We start from the raw sequence: 18507 nt of genomic DNA, 5'->3' as shown, positions 1-18507 counted from the left end.
TTCCCAGCTTTCCCTCAGCGAGGTGGGAACCAAAGTGGGCCTGAAGACCCTGGTCCTCATGAGAGTGAAGCCAAGCACACGCCACAAGCCTGGAGCTGAATCCGGGGTATCAGCATCCCCTGCCAGGCAGCCCCCCCTGGGGTGGGGACGGGGGTACCATAGCCTCCCCCTCAGGCAGCTGAGGTGACAGGGGTACCACCGTCGCCCTGAGGGGACTGGGTACGCTCGCGTTTCGGCTCCCTCCGTCTCCAGACCGGCAGCAGCCAGCCCCTCCGGGTCCTGCCCGCGGCGTGCGGCAGGTGCCCCCGGGCACCCCCGGCTACCGCCCGGGCCAGGCCGCCGGTCAGGGCCGCCCCCCCGGGGCGCGGGGCGGGTCCGGGCGGCGGGGCAGGCCCGGTCCGGCGGCGCCGCCCCTCGCGCTGCCCGGCAGGGCGGGGGCGCCGAGAGCCCCCGGGGCGGCCCTGCGCTCCGCTCCGCAGGCACCGGCCGCCGGCGGGAACAAAGGCGGCGGCAGGCGGCGGTGGCGGCGCGGCCCGTGCGAGGCAGCCCGCCCGCCCCTGCTTCCTGGGCCGGCCGGGCTGGGCGAGGCGAGGCGGCATCCGCGCCCCCGCCCCGCCCCGCCGGCGCGGAGCGGAGCCGCTGCCGCCGCAGCAGCGCCGGTCGCGGGGCGCGCTCGCCGCCCGTCGCAGGAGCTGCATGTGCGCGGGAGGAGCGGCGGAGGATGGCAGTGCTCAAGCTCGCCGACCAGGTGGGCGCCGCGGGGCGGGCGGGAGCGGGGCGGCGGGCCCTCCCTCAGCCCGCCGCGGCAGCGCGCCCCGGCCCGGCTCCGCGTTGTGCGAGGCGGCCGAACCGCCGGGGGAAGGCCCTTCTGCTCAGCCGGGGGCTCGGCGGGGCCCGGAGCGGAGGCGGCCGTGGCCGCGCCGGGAGCAGCGCGGTCCCCCGTTCCCCGGGGGCGCCGCCGCTCGCCGTGTGGTGCCGGCTCCCCGCCGCCCCCCGCAGATGCGCTTCTCTTCGCCTCTCGGCGGACATTGTCTCTGCCCGCGCAGGCGGCGTGTGCGGGCGGGCCGGGGGCGCGGGGCCGGGGCCGGGGCCGGGCAGGGCGCAGCTCGCCGGGCGTCGCGGCGGCGGCAGCCGGCTGCCCGCTGCAGGCACTCGCCCGTCCCCCGGCGCGCAGCCGAGCGTGCCGCCGTCGCCCCGCGGTCTTCGGTGAAATCCTGACGTCTCCCGTCGGCGGGGTGGGATGGAAGTGGATGTTGGCTCATTTCGAAAGGCCTCTCGGCTCTGCTTATCCTTCCTTGGGGTTTCTCCCTCGTTTCATCGCCGTGGCATACGTATAAATGATTTTTCCTGTCGCCTTTTTACTTAGGAAGTGCCTGTTTGGTTTAGCTGTCACCGTTGTTCGCAGGCTACTAGGAAAACTATAGTATTAAACCCTCAGATCGTGTTAAATTTAGCAATGGGCAGACAGCTGTAATCAGTATTAAAGTATTTCTTATCGCTGGTAGTTAAAAGTATTTAAAAACATTTAGTAAATTGATATTATGGCTCCCACACCCTGATTTATTCACATACTCTACCAACTGTTACACACTTTGCGTGCTTTAATCTGCTATTTTTAATTTAACATGGTCTGCCTGTGATCTGCAGCGTGGGTGTCCTGCAGCCTCAGACCTTCCTGCTGGGTTCAGAAGGACTGTCTGCAGCCAGCCCCTCTCCAAATACCCCTTACTTATAGATCACAAGCCTCGCTCGCGGTCTATTTATGCTTTTCTAAGAAAATCTTCCACATGCACAAAGCCGCTACGTAGCACGTTGAAAAGAGTTTTGAAAGGAAAAAAGGATAAAGCTGCTTCTAAAGTAAAAGCGGCACTGTGCAACCAGGCACAGTCTATAACGTGTTTTCGTGTGTAACAGAAGGTAGTATTTATGGGCTGTCTCCTGACATGTCCCTCGAACATCCTCATCTTTAGATGTGGTGCTTATGACTGGCAAAGAAAATGTTTCACACCATGAGGCTTCACTATCCTGTGGTGTACAGCCTGAGTCTCATAAATAAGGAGATTCAGGTAGGATCTGTGTATTAAAAATCCAAACAGCAAGCATTAATATTAAAAATACATACATTACAGGGGACCAAAATTGTACCATTTCAGTGCTTTTCACATGTTTAATGAAGCCCTTGAATTTACTGCCTTTAGAGTTTTTAAACCTTTGCTGAAATCTTGCAGCAAAGATTTTGCTTCAGCAGCAGCAGAAGTCAAAACAGATTTAAGTCAAGTGGATCATGTCTCGATGAAGTCTGTATTGCTATAAAAAACGACAGGCTGTTGTCTTAGTGTTCTCCCTTCTCTTCTGAGAACCCTCACAGCTGAGGGACAAGGCACCTCAGAGCTGCCATTATGCTCCTGCAGCGCGCCTGCTTTGGGGATGCCCAAAATATTGGTGGATGCTAATGGTGGTTCCTGGCCAGGCTGTGGCCTGGGACACGATATGGCAGGCCGATAGTTTTTCTTTGTGGGTATGTGTCTCCTGTCATTTATGAAGGGATATGATGGTCTACCTATACTCATCCTACTGGATCTCTTTTGATTTTCTTCAATTTCTTCACCAAATCTTTTTCTTTCACATCTGAGAGACTGGAGGAGGGGGACGATACATTCAAAGCTGGCTGTGGTGCTTCCTCTTAAACCAAGTGCAGTTTACATGTGCCTGTTGCTGTGTATTCGGAGCTGTTGCTGGTGGAGCCTTTCCAACATGCAGCCTGAGCAGCTGTAACCAAGGCACTGGGGCTGCACAGCCTGCAGCAGCAGCTCTGCATGCATCAGGCCAAGTTGTACTTTTCATCTACATCAGGTTTGAAGAGCGCTGTCCCCAGTCTGGCCGACCTCTAACTAAAAGAGGCACAGTAGCAGCAGTCCCACATGTTTATAGACAGACCCAGGCAAAACAGAGGTGAAGCTGGGACGAAGAATGATGTGCCTGGGAAGATTTAATTCCTGTAACAACTCCTGCCTGTGCTCAGACTCGCTGAGGCTGCAGGAGCAGGCTCCTTCTGCATTTCTTCCTGTTCTTGAGGATCGAGGCAATTGTGGCAGTGATAACTTGCAGTGATTCAGGAAACCGTTTCCTTTCGCTTAAACACCAGAGGCCACAGCAGTCCGTGTCCTTGCAGTCTCTTGCAGTGAGAATTACAGTACGTAGGACAGTGCGTACCATGTGTACCTGCAGTGGTTGGGACCTGTGCTGCTATGAGTGTGGGCTGCTTTTTGTGCACCGAGTGTGAAGTCTGGTTCAGGTCTTAGTTGCGATGCTCAGGGGAGGTTGACTCCGAAACTGAGAGCTCTCTCCTCTGCCTGTCATTGTGATTTCTGTAGCACATGCTTTCCTCTGGATCCATGACTTTCTTGACCAGTGAGGAGAGCTTCGTGTAGGAGAAGACAGCGTAATGGCTTTTAACTGAAAGAGGGTAGATTTAGATTAGATATAAGGAAGAAATTCTTCACTATGAGGGTGGTGAAGCACTGGAACAGGTTGCCCAGAGAAGCTGTGGATGCTCCATCCCTTGAAGTGTTCAAGGCCAGGTTGAATGGGGCTTTGAGCAACTTGGTCTAGTGGAAGGTGTCCCTGCCCATGGCAGGGGGGTTGCAACTAGATGATCTGTAAGGTCCCTTCCAACCCAAACCATTCTGTGATTCTATGAAGACTAGAGAACTCCCACGCTGAGAGTTTAAACACGCGTTTCTCTAAGTAACCTGTTTCCTCCTCGCCTCCATTCTTGGCTTCTCTTACCAACCGCATCTAACAGCACACGGAGCGTTCAGACAGATGAGAAATTGATCATACCATTTCTCATACAGGCTTTGAAGACAGACAGACTTTCATTATTGCTTCTTTTTTTGATACAGCTGAAAGGTGCTAAGGTATTGCTATGCTTAATCCTTCAAAAAGATTATCGGTACTTTTGGCTGCATTCACTCCTTAGGCAGGAGAGCTTAGGTTAAGAGTTTAGCATTAGTGTAGGTTATCTGAATTTGCTTCCAGTGATGGTAATTGCTAGCTCATCAGTTGGGCCACGAGAAACCCTTAAATCACTTAACTACAGGAAGGGTATTCTACCATCACTTGTTTCTGCATGAATTTCTTCCGGGCCTTCCTTTCTTCAGTAACCCCCTGCTAGCCATTTTTGAATGACTAAATGTTAAGCTGAAAACTACCTAAGATAATTCATAAAACTTAAATTAAATGCCTAGGATTGTAATCTTTGTCTGTAGTGGTGTGTCTGTGCAGTTGTAAACGTTCTGATGTTCTAAATATTTCAGTTGTCATTTACAAATATTGCAAAATTTACTCTAAATCTTAAAACTTTTATCCGTTCCTTTTTTTTACCATCTCTGCAGTGAATGTTGATTACAGCAAGGATGCAAATTGCTTTAAGGACTGAAAAAAAAAATTTTTTTTCAATTCCAAGCATTACTGCTATGTTGCTCCCCATCCAGTTTATTGGTTGTACCTGTTCCATTTTGATAAGTGTTACTATTTTATATTATGTGAGGATGCAGTTACATGTGATAAAAGCCTTTGCATTTAAGCTAGAGTTCAGAAGGAGCAGAAGACAAGTGCTTCAGCAAGTGGGTGGCCAGAGGCTTTCAGGTGTGAGTTGCACTGACACAGCTCGAGCCTGGCTCTGTATGTATGATGGGGCATGAAAACCCTTGCTGTGCCCTTTGAGTGCTGTTTGAGGAAACCTGCTTGCTGCAGCTCTTTATTCCTTCCTGTATTTTGAGTTGCCATTCCCTCCTTCTCATGAGTCTCCTTTCCCCTTCGCCAAAGCTCTCTCAGGGTGAAAGTTATCGATTGGTTTTTGACTTTTGTAGCTGCTTTTTGAGAAGTAGTCATTGCCTGGACCCACCTCTCTCCTGTCCTCTGAGTAACCAGCGGATGCAGGGTGCTTCCTTCCGCCGCTCTCCCTGCCCGCTGCCTGCAGTTCTTTGCACGGCTTATTCTTCATACTTGCACCGAGTAACTTGGTTTCTTGAGAACTGTTTGTTTGCCACTTGCAAACTTTTCAAGAGAAAGCCGGTTAGTCAAAGCCCTGCTGAGTGTGCTTTTCATCTTCAGGGTTTCCACTGATGGTTCTGGGCAGCAAACACAGACAATTGCTCCTGTCAGCGCTCTGTTGAGAGGGTAAAATATCTTAAAATATTTCTCTATGTAAACTTCTATGAGTTAGCTTTTGGAAAATTATTTTGGAAGAATCTAAGTTTCTGTAGTGTCTCCATCTCGTTTCCAGGTTTGCCTTGCCAGTTGAGGCCCTCCTTGCAGGACTGCCATCAGTGCCCACGGGCCTGCAGGTTGTCTCTGTAGCTAACTCTGTCCTCTTCTTCCTGTTTAAAGCCAAGAAAGTCGCTCCGTGTGTGGCTGTGTTTGATTTGGGATGCCAGCTCTCTGCCTGCACAGGCTGGGTTGCCTTCAGACTCCTCGGCACAAATGCACCCATCGTGCCACGTCGGAGGCAGCGACGGTCGGAGCGGCTCCTGCTTGGGGATGTCCTGCTTGTTGATGTCTGTCAGAGGCTGACGCAAGCTCTCCCCTGCCTAGTTGTTGATTATAGTTATGTATGTTTACAGGGGAAATGTGTCATTCTGTCTTTGAAAGACACTCAGAATGTTTTCTATAAACAAAAATAAAATGAGAAGTTACCTAGAGGTGAAGCTTGCATAGCTACTTTTGAGAGATGTAGTGCTTAGTGTTTTTATGGCTGCACCGCCAAATTTGGTGGAAGCTTGCTGTAAATCTGAGACAGACACAGGCTCTGTCTAGCCTTGAGCCAGTACACCTGGGGGGTCAAAATTTACCATGACTTCAGTGTCACTGGCTCAGGCCCTGTATGTACAAAACAACAGAATTATTTTTAGGCTACCCTTACAAGCATGCATATGCATGCATAAGGGTAATGAAGCCCAGATAAATGGTTAGCGTGTGCACTTAGGCTGCTATTAACTGCAAAACCTCATCCTGTCCCCTGGTATTTTGCCTGTTGTCCTTGATTGCTGAGAGTAATGCAGTGTGACTAGAACTGAAAGGACCATTTCTCTCCCTCTCTCTCTCCCTTTCCCAAATGTTTTCCTGTGTTTGACAGTTCTCCGCTGACCATCAGGATCCTTTTTATTACGGTCACAGAGAAACAGCATTAAACAGATGTTTAAATAATTTTAAACAGATGTCAAAGATCATAAAAATCAGCTGGGCAAAGGCTGGACTTGCGTCTGAATACACTTAAAACCAAAATGAATACAACAGTAACAAATGCTCTCCTAACAAAACCAATTAAATTTCCAAATGATGGTGTGTCTTTAACTTATTTCAGAATCATTCCATTGACAAGACTGTCTTTCTGTGTATCCTTTCTCTCTGACAAGTAAAAGCATCTGAGAAGATGCCCCTGAATCTCCTGTGTAAAATAGGAGTAATGAACCTGTGCTCTGTGGCTGCAGCCAGCCCGCGGGTTGATTTTGCGTGGTATGAGGTCCCATGATTCCTCCCCTTCTCATATTATTGCTAGGTAATACTAAGGTGTATATTAATTTGCAGGCTGCCAAGTGTTTTTGAAAGGGCTCACAGCAAGGAAGAGATAATCCGTTTTAGTACAAAACAAAGGTAACTGTGGGGAAGGAAGATGGAGGAATTTACCCACAAGAGCGTTTCTCTCTTATTTCTTGTGAAATGAAAATGTGGTTGGACCAAAATAACTCCACCGCGGCAGCCATTGGCTTTCTAGAGCCGTGATGTTCCTAGGCATGCCATACATACTGCGAGACATGGCTCCATGCATTTTAAAATAAAATAAAAACTTTGGAAAAAATGGGATGTACCAGCATTCCTGTCCTTGTTCAGACCTATAGGAATGATGGTCGCTGCTGTCTGATATAGATGGCACCTGAGCTCTGACATGTAGTATCACAGAATCATAGAATCATTTAGGTTGGAAAAGACCTTTAAAATCATCGAGTCTAACTGTAAACCTAGCACTGCCAAGTCCACCACTAAACCATGTCCCACATGTCTTTTAAATGCCTCCAGGAATGGTCCTGTTCGGGGGAGGGGGGTAAAGCTTTGGGTCGCCAAAGAGAGCAAGATACAAGCTTGGAAAGGAAGCTGCTTGCTTTTTTTGGTCATGGCTTCTTCAATAAGTATCACTTTCTGCTAGTTTTGTAGCTTGTTTCAAGGTAAACAAGAAGCACTTTAATCAGGAGAATTTCTGGAGTGGTGTAGCATGCTCAAGTCTATCATAGATATTCCTTTAGCAGAGAAATCCTCCAGAAGTTTGTTGTTTGGTAATACTGTAAGGGTGTTGCACCTAGATGCCTGAGCTGTTTTGGGGGTGTGTGTGACTCTCATGTTAGGATGCTAGTTTTCTTGAATTGCAGATGGCACCCAGCAAAACTTACCCTCCTGTGCGCAGTTGAGGTGTGGTATTTTATCCCTGCATGACAAGTGCCTCATGACCTCTTCCTGCTCATCTCTTAAATGAAGATGTGGTTGTCATGACTACATTTAGTAGAGAAAGAAATGTTCCTCCCAGCTTGGGCGCTTGTGTAACGGCTTGGTTCAGGCAAGGTGGTATTTTTATCTGGATCCTTGCTCGAGGGTGGGCAGATGATTTCTGTGACCAGGGAATAAAAGTGCCCAAGCTGGAGCTAGCTGGTCGCTGAATGCGGCGGCTGCCTACGCTGCAGCTCTCCTGGGCATGGTTTTGAGCCAGTGCCGTGCCATCGACAGCACTGCGGCAGTGAAAGCCAGCAAAGAAAACTTTTAAGGGTTGTTTCTAGAGGTCTGGGTGTAGCTGATGCTGCTCATTTGTTTCTGGAGAGGCAGAGACTCTGGGACATGGTGCTGACGGGAAGGGTTTCCCTGTGCTGGCCCGGCGCTCTGGGGGTGTGTTCACCCTGAGAGGCCAGGCCAAGCACCTTCTCCTCTTCCTAAAGCTGTCCCCCCGATCAGCAGATCTCTGACTATTTGCTTGAGAAACAAGCAGCTTACTCTTTAGGAGCTATCGTTTCAGGCTGTCTGCAGACTTGGGCAATATTTGTACAAAATAATTAATGTTTCAGCATATTATGTTTTTAGGCTTCTTTTTAATCTCTGTTGTCTAGAATTTTTTTTTCATTCAGTGGTACTAATACAGGTTCTAGTGTCATCAGATGCCTACAGGAGCCGGGTATTGTAGGTATAAGCCTATTAGGCAAATGTCTCAAAGTGTATTCTGATAACATTGACCATTTCTTCTGTTTTTCATTCCTGCTTTTCTGCTTGAATGCCCTGCTACACATATTGCTGCATGTGTATGTTGCAGAACATACAGGTGAGCTAAACTTGCTGGCGGAATACGTCTGTGTTTTAATCATCTAGTTTGAACGCTTATTAGCTGAAAAACGTTGCATTTTCAGCTGTTTCCATTTTTAAATTAACAGGTTTTTTCCAGCAGTACATATCTGACATTTGTCACTTTTTTTGTTAGCTGGAAAGCTTGGGCTGGAAAGTTCTCACAGCTGCTGTTTGTGGCTTCGGCTTTGTTTTAATTGCTGCACTAGAAACATGTAGCAGCATGCTGTTGGAGCCCTTCAGCCTGGTGATGGGTGGGAATCAAAGCATTACAAAATTCATTTAAAGGGGGGAAATTATTTTGCAGTTTTATCCAAGGGTTTGAGGTCATTATTGAAGTTTGCAAGGAGCTGGTCAACAAATTACAGCATTTAGTTGTGGCTAGGTAATTGTGACATTCTGAAAAAGTATGTGCTTTTTGATGACAGACATTTGCGTGTGTTTTGCTTTTGGGGGAAGAAAAAGTCTTTCCTGGCTGCAGATGTACAACCAAAAATGGAGGCTGTTTAATACGTTTCTGCCATGCAGTGCTGAACCTCCTAGCCTAACGTAGGCTTGTATGGTTGATGTTTGTACTTCGTGTTACGAGCTGGTTGTATGTACAGACATGCATTTTTGTGCTGGAGTTATTTGTAATGGCTTGCTTTCTTATTTTAAAAAGAGTACTTGGGGAGAATGCCCTCACAAAGCCCCCGCTTCCTCCTCGCAGCTGCATGCTACTGCATCTTTATGAGGAAGTAAGCAAAACTGTAATGGTTGACTTCTGCACACGGTCTTAACAGATGTACCTGACGGCATCTGTTTACTGAACTAAGGCTTTAGCTTTTTTGCATAAAGGAGTTGGTTTCTCATGAAAAACCCTTGTACTATTGAATTATGTATGTGTAGGATTGCTCCAAGGGCCACATGTTGATATCCTTAATGACACAGAAAGTCTGCAAATAATCGCTAGTGATGAATAATTTGCTGTTTAAGCATTACCATTTCTATTCTGGCATATTTTGTGATCTCATTATATGACCTGTTTTTTCCCCATCTTGCAGCCTTTGTAATTTTACAGACTTGTTGCTTGATCAAATGTCTTTTGTCCATGCAAAAGCTTTTAGCAAAATAGTTGTTTGGTACTTACTGAGTGGCATACCTCTAACTGATGTCTCTGTAAACGAAGTATTACCAGCAGTAGAGAGTGTGTAACTTGAAAAAATTTAATAGTAAAAATGTAAAAATCAAGTATTGCTATCCGCAATGTATAAACTGAAGAGAAGACTGCAGTAAACTGCACTGTTAGATGCGCAAGCTTTCACGTTCTAAATATGATCAAATCATTTCTGGGAAAGGAAACTAGTGGGAACATTAATAAGCTTTTATATGCATTTCGTCATTAATAATGTAGACAGTACCATTCAGATGGAGAACATAACCCATTTTATCATAGCATCATCTTAACATGATAGGCTCCTTGCCTTTCCAAGGTGAGAGGGCTGCAGATTGCCTTCTGAAATCTCATCCTCGGAGGACGTTTTGCTTTCGGCTGCATTGAATCTAGACCAGCTTTGCAGGAATATGGGGAAGCTGCTTTGTATTTATAGTAACACGCTGGTAGCAGCACCTGCCTTTCTGTGTTTCTATGTATAAAGTTCATTTTTTTCCATACTTATAATAGACAAAGGTGGACATGTCCTTTTCACTAGTGTTTTCATTCTTGCCTTCCTGGGTGGTTTTTTTTTTTTAATAAAGGTTATTTCTTTTGTCTTCTGTGCAATAAGGCAGCACAGCAAAGCCGTGCCGGTGCTGTTGGGCCTTGCAGGCAGTAGGAGGCTGGCTCCACAGGCCACCAACTTGGGCTGGTGTCTCTGCCTGAGCCAGCCCTCTTGCTGTGTGAGCTGGTGCCAACCTGGGATTTTGAAGCTAGAAGCCTGCAGTATTATCTGGTAAAACACTGATTTGCTCAGTGTGTTCTTTAGTTGTTTAACATGCCAAGGGTAAAAAATGAGAGAACAAAGGCCTGAAATACCCCATATTGTCTTTGTGCTTCCAGCTGCTTTAATGTGCTTGCCAATGCGACATGCAGCATTTATCTCCAATTTAAAATCAAGAGAGGGACTTATTTAGTCATTGACTCCAGGAACGTTTCCAAAGTGCTCTACCAACCAAGTAAATGTGGTGTGGCGGATCCTGCAACCATTGCCTCTGTTTGAGAGGAGCAAGCTTAGGTGAGCAATCCTGCTGCATCCCGCTCGGCGTGAATCAAGCCTAGTATGAGGAAATTTCTTTCTTTTAATGTAAACAAGCTCTGATCCTTTAGTATGTGCGTAATCCTGCTCCTCTGTTAGGAGATGTGGCCCTGCTTCTCGTGGGGTTTTCTGCAGATGGAGCCCGTGGCTTGGATACCTTTGGCTGGAGGCAAATCTGAGATTTTAAGAAGCTGCCAAGGTGGCTTTAGAGGTGGGAGAGAGGGGGAAGGAGTGTTAAGAGCTGCCTTGCAGAGCCAAGGCAGAGACCACGAGGGATGCTAGGAGGAGGCAGGCAACGTGTAGCCGGAGGTGCAGTGCTGCTGCCTGATGGCACTGTCAGGAGAAGGTGGTCGTTACCCCAGTTTGCAGCGGGAGAACCAGGGTGCAGAGAAACTCTGTGGCCGAGGTCAGGCTGAGAAGGGAGCAGGTGACAGAGCAAGAGCTGAATCCTGATTTACCTCTTTCAGTGGCTGATTCACAGCGGTGCCCTTCCTCCCTGCAAGTTGTTTTAACACTGTTTACTGTGTGGGCTGATGCCAATCTTACGATGTTGCAAGATGAGAAATGAACGGTGGCATGCAGTTTCATAGCACAGTGTTAAATTCAATGAACATATAGTTTATTTAGATATTTGTTCTATAAAGTGTAAAATCAGCATTGGTGCTGCTTAAGAGAAAGTGCTCTGTTAGGAAATGGTTTCCAGATCACCTGGTAGGTAAAGGTTTCTTCTGGCTGATTGCAGTGGGTGGCTGTCTTTGGTCACTAATCCTGTGACATAGGCCTAGCGTTGTATTCTGGCAGTGCAAATGGTAAAAGTGAGATCAGCCTGTTGTGTATCAATGCCACTTGTTTAGACTAAATGTCCTAATAATCCAGGACGCTGTGACTCTTGGCCACAGAGCACACACACAAAGCTGGGTGGGTTCAGACAAATGGAGATAGCCTCTCAAATATGAAAACTTGCTGTCAGTGAATCAGATGGTGCCCTTTGGGTATGTCCTCACAAGGTCCCATTTCATGTCAGGCTGAAACTGAGCAGTCTTCTCACTAAGTTTTGCTTATTACATGTAAATATTTATAGACATATAATCTAGTTTCTAATTAGAAGAGGGTGCTCCTTTCAGAAGCATTTTCATGAAGACTGGCGAATTTGTGTATCACCCCTGCTACCCAGAGGAGTGTTATTTCTTTTCTGCAAATGGGAGCAAATGGAGCTGAACAGATTTGTCCTCCTCCTCCACAGAGAAGGGTAAGACTAGCTCACACAGCCGTGTAGCCTGTATCTCCAGGTAGCTCAGAGAGTGAACTATCCGGAATTGAGTCTCTGAGGATGCGCCCACTCTTGGTGGGGAGATCGCACAGCCCAGGAGCGCCCGCATGCCCTGGCTTTGCAGGTGCAGTTACCTGGTGTAGCTGGTTACAGCGAGCCTCGCTGTTAGCCTCTTCTTACAGGCATAGGCACAGCTTTCACATTAATCAGGGATTGCATTTAGGATCTCCTGATTCCTGTTCCTGGGTAGAGTTTGCATATCATTAATGGTTTTTTTATGAGAGCTTCATGCCCTCCAAGGCAGCTATGTGATTTACCAGAGAGCTGCCTGGAAAAGGAGACACAAATGACGGCAAACCACAGAGCAGGCACGTGATCTTCAGCACTTCTTGTTCCCGCAGGGCCAGCTAAAGACAACTCCAGACAACTGTCTGAAAACCCTTGTGTGACTCCTTATAGATGACTGTGCAGACACATGGTCTCCAGCACTTTAAAAGAGGTCTTTAAAGACCTACAGACTTTCAGACAGTTGTCTGGAGAATTTTTCAGTTGCCTCTGTTGCAGGGACAAAAATTAAAAGGAGGTGGACAAGCAGGTGTAATTCAGTGCCTTAAGCATTGCTCCTTTATATTCTGCCTCCAAAGAGCTCTAGCATGGAGCAAGCTTTCACCTAGTGCCTGTTTACAGCTGTCTGTCCAGTACCCAGCAAAAAGGGAAGGCTCTGACCCAGAGAAGTAACAATCTCTTCATGTATTATCTAGCCCTGTGAGATTATTGAACTGTTCAGAGTCTGCTGGATTGAATTGCACTGCTGCTTGCTGGGATATTGGAGCATCAAAAATAAGTGCTGTGTAAATAACTGTGCTTCAGCTATGTGGATGCAATCCCAGGAATAACGTTGCATTTGAGAAAGAGTGATTGTTTCATTCCTGACACTGCTTCTGTTGGTGTATTTCGTTTGTTTTCAAGCAGTAGGCTTGGAGAGAAAACAGTCCAGATTTTTGCATATTTTTAACAAAGTGTTTGGCTAATATGTTAATTGAACCTTGAACACACGCAGTAATAATTTTAAGCCACGGTAGATGTTTCACCAATAAGGTAATTCTCTCTACAGAGGGATAAACAGTTTGCTCAGCCAGAGGAGAGCTTGGTTACTTGTGCCTTACTGCATGCGTTTATGCGCATTGTATTCCCTGTAGAGTTGTGCTGATCCCTGGTGTTCGTAGCATGACAAGTGGAATCAACGCAAAAGCCATGTCTCTGCAGAGGTCTGCTTTAAACGAGTTTAAAAACCAGTCAGACCTAGTTTATGCTGCCCATGCCTCTTTTTTTGGAAACAAATGTGGTTGAAGAAAAGGGTTGCATTACCGACAAGCCCTTAGAGGGTAATTAAAACTGCCTGCAGAAATATAAATAGAAGGGGCTTTACTTGGTTGGGGGCACAGGTGAGGCTGCAGGAGCAAGGGTCTGTTCCTCGGTGGACTCCTGGGACCCGATGCTCTCCCTGCCTGCGTGGCAGAGCCAGGCTTGGGACGCTGTTTCCAGTTTCTCGCTGTACCGCCAGGCAGGCCTGTGCACTGACTTGCCTCAAGATGGGGGTTACCGCCACAGGTTGGTTAAAGCCGGCGTAGCTTTATTGGCAGTGACTGCCCAGGTCCTTGCTGCTGAGAAGGGGGCACGTCTTTGCAAAGTATTTGCTTCCCCATCCTTAGGATTAGGGATCCAACCTGTGGGCTTCTTTCTTTCACAGTGGAGATCTGCTTTGTTATGCTGCTAGCCCTTTCCCTAAACAGAGGCTAACCCTGGATTTAAAGATCCCAGAAGGGACAAAGGAGTTCAAGTGTCTTTTTGATCTTTGTTACTACCCTGAGGCGAAGTTAGATCATTTGCTGTGAGCTGATCTCTGTGCTTGGAAATTTACTGAAACAGCTACTCCAAAATAATTGTTCTGAATAGGTATTTTGGTGTGGGCGCTCATAGTCTTGCATAAGAACGTCTTTTGCTAGTCTGTCTTAATGCACTGTTGAAGCAGAATAACTGCTGACTAATTATTCAAGAATTGCTCTTTCGGTAAGTGCCTGAGTGCAGAAAAGCCCCACTACAAAGAACAAAGACACCCCCCATCCTACCCTGATTCAAAAGAGGAGGTTCTTCCCAAGGTATTAAAATAGTTCTGTTCATTCATGGCTGTTTAGAAAAGAGCATACCAGTGGTAAGTTTTATGGTGCATGACTTAAAATATTTCATATTAATTAACAAACAAGTACAAATTAATTTTACATTATGATGCTTAAGGAGTAGACTGCAAGGAATGGTATTTAGCTGTGGCTGTTTGGCAATTATGACCTTGTATATAATAACAGACTCAATAAATTCTTGATGTGAGAGAGCACCATTAATCAACACAGAGTTAATTAACTGTGCTGCTTACACAGGAAGCACTGCGCAGAACTGTCTGGATCTCTGTAGTGCTACAGGCTGAAAATGTTTGATTTGTCTGATACCTGGCTCGTTCCCACAGAATTTTCCCTCAAAACTGGTGCTGAAGAGGGAGCAACGTTTCTTCTAGGTGAGTGGGCTCCTCACACTGGTCCCACAGGTCGTTTCCTTTTGCGGCACTGACGCTCTGGCAGACCTTAGCTGTGTCGCTCTGTCACTTAGGCTTTCTGTCACCTTCACAGAGAAGGTCGAAGCAAGCCCTTGGAGGAGTGCTGGAGTACTGGAAATATAAAGGGCTCTTGCAACAATGATTTTGGTCAGGTTAATCCTATAGGACTGCCCAGGAAATTAGGAATTGCTGTGATAATTAAAAGTTATACTCATCAGCTCTCATTTAGACTTTATAGAGGATTTTTTTTCTTGTGGTTTTTTTTTTAATAGTTTGAAAGGTAGCCCAAAAAGGGGAAAATGAACAAGATTCAGCACACTTTCAGAGAGAAAAGCATTCCATCTCTGTACCACTCACCCCTCCACACTCCAAATAGATCTTGTCATTTTCCTGAATATGTGATGCTTAGAAGTATGAAATTGGCTCAGCCAGTCGGAGTGACACTGACCATCATTTTGTTGGTTTGTTTTATTGTTGGCTCAGTGTGCATATTAATGTGAAGGACGGATTTCTAACCTGGGATTGTACATTTTTAATCATCTGGTTTACCTGCTTTTTGATGTCCTTTGAACCACTTTTATATCTGCGGTCACTGTAGACTGTGTCACGGAAGAATTCAAAGGTCTGAGCCATGGGAGTGCTTTAAGCTTTGCAACAACAATGCCCAGTAACAGCCAGTTTGGAGAGTTTGAGTGGCTGCAGTATGAGAGAAATGACAGAGAGCAACTGGGTCTTCTTTTCTTACTGCTAGTATGTACAGCCTCCTGAGTTAGAAGACTTCATATGCCCTGTTTTTATTCTTGAGGTTAAGTTAACTTAGAGGTATAGTACAAACACTCTTCTTTCTTGTTTTTTTTTTTAAATAAGTGCAGTTAAGTGTAATTCTTCCTCTTCTTCCCTCTTTCTGCCACCTGAGCTATCAGTCTTAATTAAAGAGTCCCATTTAGTAAATCACTAATACAAGAGTAGTTTCGTACACTGCTACAAGATACGGTGACCAAATAGGGCGAGAAATAGATGAGCAAAAAATGAATCTTACTCTTCCTTCTGCCTTGCTGTGGCTGAAAATGCACTGCCTATTAATGCCTGCTTTTATTGGTATAACATTTTTAGGGCTAGGAGACTTCAAAGATTTTAACTGCTCTTTACATTTTTATGTAATGGTCTCTTGCTTTGAGTAGCGAAAGAGGTGTTTTACTTGCGTCCTCTGTCTACCGAGACAAATGGCGTCCCCATATTCACCTTCATTTATAAAGTGTAATGGAACGCTCCTAACAGTTTATAATGATGAACTAATTATGGGGGCCTGGGAGTGGGGAAGGGAGGGAGGGAGAGAGGAAGAGGCTTTCACTTTAGATCTCAAGGCAGAGGAAAGTGATGATTCAGCTAATCTCTCTTCTGCAAATGAGATTTTTCTGCTGCAGCCACACAGCTTCTGTATTTGATACAAAGGGAGGCAATAATTCTTAAATGATGGAAAAACAACTGTTCTTTTTCTTTTTTTTTTCCTCCCCAGTCCGGGAAACAGCAGTCAACTGACACCTTTTCTTATTAACCCCAAAGTGTAGCTAGTGGTTATGGCCTGGCATTCCTACTTTTCCGCTCTCCCATCCAGCTACCTCTTTAACTGGCTGGCGTGACTCTTACCGATTCTGGTGGCTCATCCTGTACTCCAGCTGCCGTCCAGACAGCGCATTCAGAAATGCTGCTTCAATTAGGTACATAACACTTTCTCAAATTCAGACTTGTGCCTAGTTTGTCACGAGCCGCAGGGGATTAAATCCAATGAATGGGCAATACTGTATTAAGCTAATATTAATGACAGCTATTCCATTTTAGTACTATGGCCAATGGTTCAACATATGTATATTTAAACATATGCCCTACATAGTGCATCTGTAGACCCTTAACATATATTTTTCTGGATTTCTGAGTTGCCTTAACCGTGGTTTTCTTTAAAGCCACATTTAGTATTCCTTGTTTTGAGGAGCCCTTTCTCTCTTGCCCATATGCCAGCACAATTTGTCCTTCCTCACACCTCTCTTGTTTTCAGAGCCTGACGCAAGATGGTCTGCAGTGCTGTGGAGTTGGATGAAAGGTAGAGGTTAAAGCTCCCTTTGCAGCAGTCCTTCCCCTGGGTGTGCTGGTCGAAATCCTTTGGATCTCCGCTGAAGTTTCATCATCCCCTTCATTCTTAGCTTCAGAAGAACTAGGATCATTTTCTCCTAACGCCACCAAAAAACTGGAGCTGGTGGCAGTACAAGCAAGAGTCATTAGTTCTCAAATAGTTTTAGGTATCATATGTAATTTGTGGCTCATCGTTTCATACATTTCTGAAGAGGCTTTTCCCCGTTCTTTTTGGCCTTACAAACAGCCCATATTTTTTCTCTTTAAACAAAATGGAAATGTTTTTATAAATATATTAGATGTAAGTTGAGGACAATGATAAATAATAGTAAAGATCTGTTACATGATGTGGAAGGTGTGCAAATAATGGATGCAGTCAGAAAAGACTGAAAAATTAAAATGTAAAATAGCCATAGCAATGTGAAATCTTACAAAGATGATTTTTGAGTCTGTGAATGATGGGGAAAATACAGGACTGGAGATAGACAAATGTTATGCCTTTTTTAAAAGGCGGCAAGTGAGGAGCCAGGGAATTAGTCAATGTAATGCCAACATTGTGAAGTATACAAAGCAAATTGTTGGACAGCAGATTTATAGGCATCTAGAGGATGTTAAGGTAATTAAAACAAGAAAACCACAAAAAAGCATGGAAACAAATGTTCATCCTAATGAAAGGCCCATGTCTTTACTTTTTTCTTGCAAAGATTCAGAGTGACAGGAAGACCGGCATTGTTTCAAATTTTGAAACTACAATACCATTTGTTATAGTCTATTCATGTTTTAAAGCCGTAAGTACAGTGGGCTGCATCCTGGTCTCCCAAATTTCAGCAACATTTGAGCTTCCCTGCATTTAATGGCATCCAGCCTTTTTGATAGCATAAGAGAAGGAGGAGGAGCATAATATTGAGAAGTCATAAAATGTCTTGTTCCCAAAAGCCTCTGGCATGGCAGAGGTCAGGATTTCTGAGAAGTGAAATCTCTGCTGTTGATCTTTCTACTCTGTTCAGGGAAATGGGACTTTGTGCACTCTTTTTGAAACTTACATTCACAACACCAGCAGAAACAACCCTGTAAAGACCCTGGACTTTTGCTAACCGCTCTAGCCACAAGGGGAATAATAAGGAACAGTAAGTGGTAGGCTTGTTCCTCATATGAGTGTGATGACACCTGGACAATTTTCGGCTGTTTCTAAATTGTGAAGCTGATAAAAGAACCTGCTGTCTCTTCACCACTCACTCTCCGTGACTTTTTTCTTTGCAGACCCTTGGAAGGGTGCTTTTCACTTTCTGCCAGTAATACAGCTTTCTGATCAAGCTCTTGCCATAGCTGCAGCAAACTTGGTCAGTGATACAGGAAGAAAGACGCTTTTGGCATGAATAGAAATTACAGGATTTTGTTGCCAAGGCAAGCAATTCCAGTTTCAGCATGCGAAGGGGGAAAAAAAATGCCATTGTCTAGCCTAATGAAAGCTGTAAAACTGAGGGAAAATAAATGTGCTCTAAAGTATCCTTTTAAATATGTAAGGAATTTAACAGTGTCTGAATCTACCCTGCATTATAAGGTAGCAATGGCTTGTAGATACTGACTCTTCTATTCAGAAGCATTTTTAATCCTTAAATGGTGCACCATAGTTGCTTTCTTGCATGCCAGTACAAATATTTCCAGCATGTTACAAGACAGATGAATGAACGGAAGGGAGAGAGATAAAGTGATGTTTTCCGATCAGAAGTTTTCTTTTTTAATAGGTCTAGAAGAGCTGTCTGTTCAGGGCATTTTGGTTGTGGGTCTTGTTAATTTCAGAACTCTTGCTTGAAAAAGGCTTTTTTGCTTAATGGCTTGCCAGATGCACAAGTTAACATCTTATAATATTTGTTAAATATTCAGAA

General features: G+C 45.6%; 1 protein-coding gene across 11 annotated transcripts in view; it reads left to right on the top strand.

Annotated features, from left to right (window-relative positions):
• The first annotated feature begins 670 nt into the window (after nt 1-670).
• ANKRD44 (ankyrin repeat domain 44) overlaps nt 671-18507 on the top strand; it is a 147091-nt gene continuing 129254 nt past the window's right edge. For all 11 annotated transcript variants that reach the window (XM_076342288.1, XM_076342287.1, XM_076342286.1 and 8 more), the window contains exon 1: nt 671-748. In XM_076342288.1, the coding sequence (XP_076198403.1) occupies nt 722-748 (27 nt within the window). In that variant the 5' untranslated portion in view covers nt 671-721. The remainder of the gene's footprint in view (nt 749-18507) is intronic.

Source organism: Aptenodytes patagonicus, chromosome 6, assembly GCF_965638725.1.
Source record: "Aptenodytes patagonicus chromosome 6, bAptPat1.pri.cur, whole genome shotgun sequence".
Classification (NCBI taxonomy): Eukaryota; Metazoa; Chordata; class Aves; order Sphenisciformes; family Spheniscidae; genus Aptenodytes; species Aptenodytes patagonicus.
Note: the sequence above shows the minus strand (reverse complement) of the source record. Positions and strands in the feature narration are given on the sequence as shown.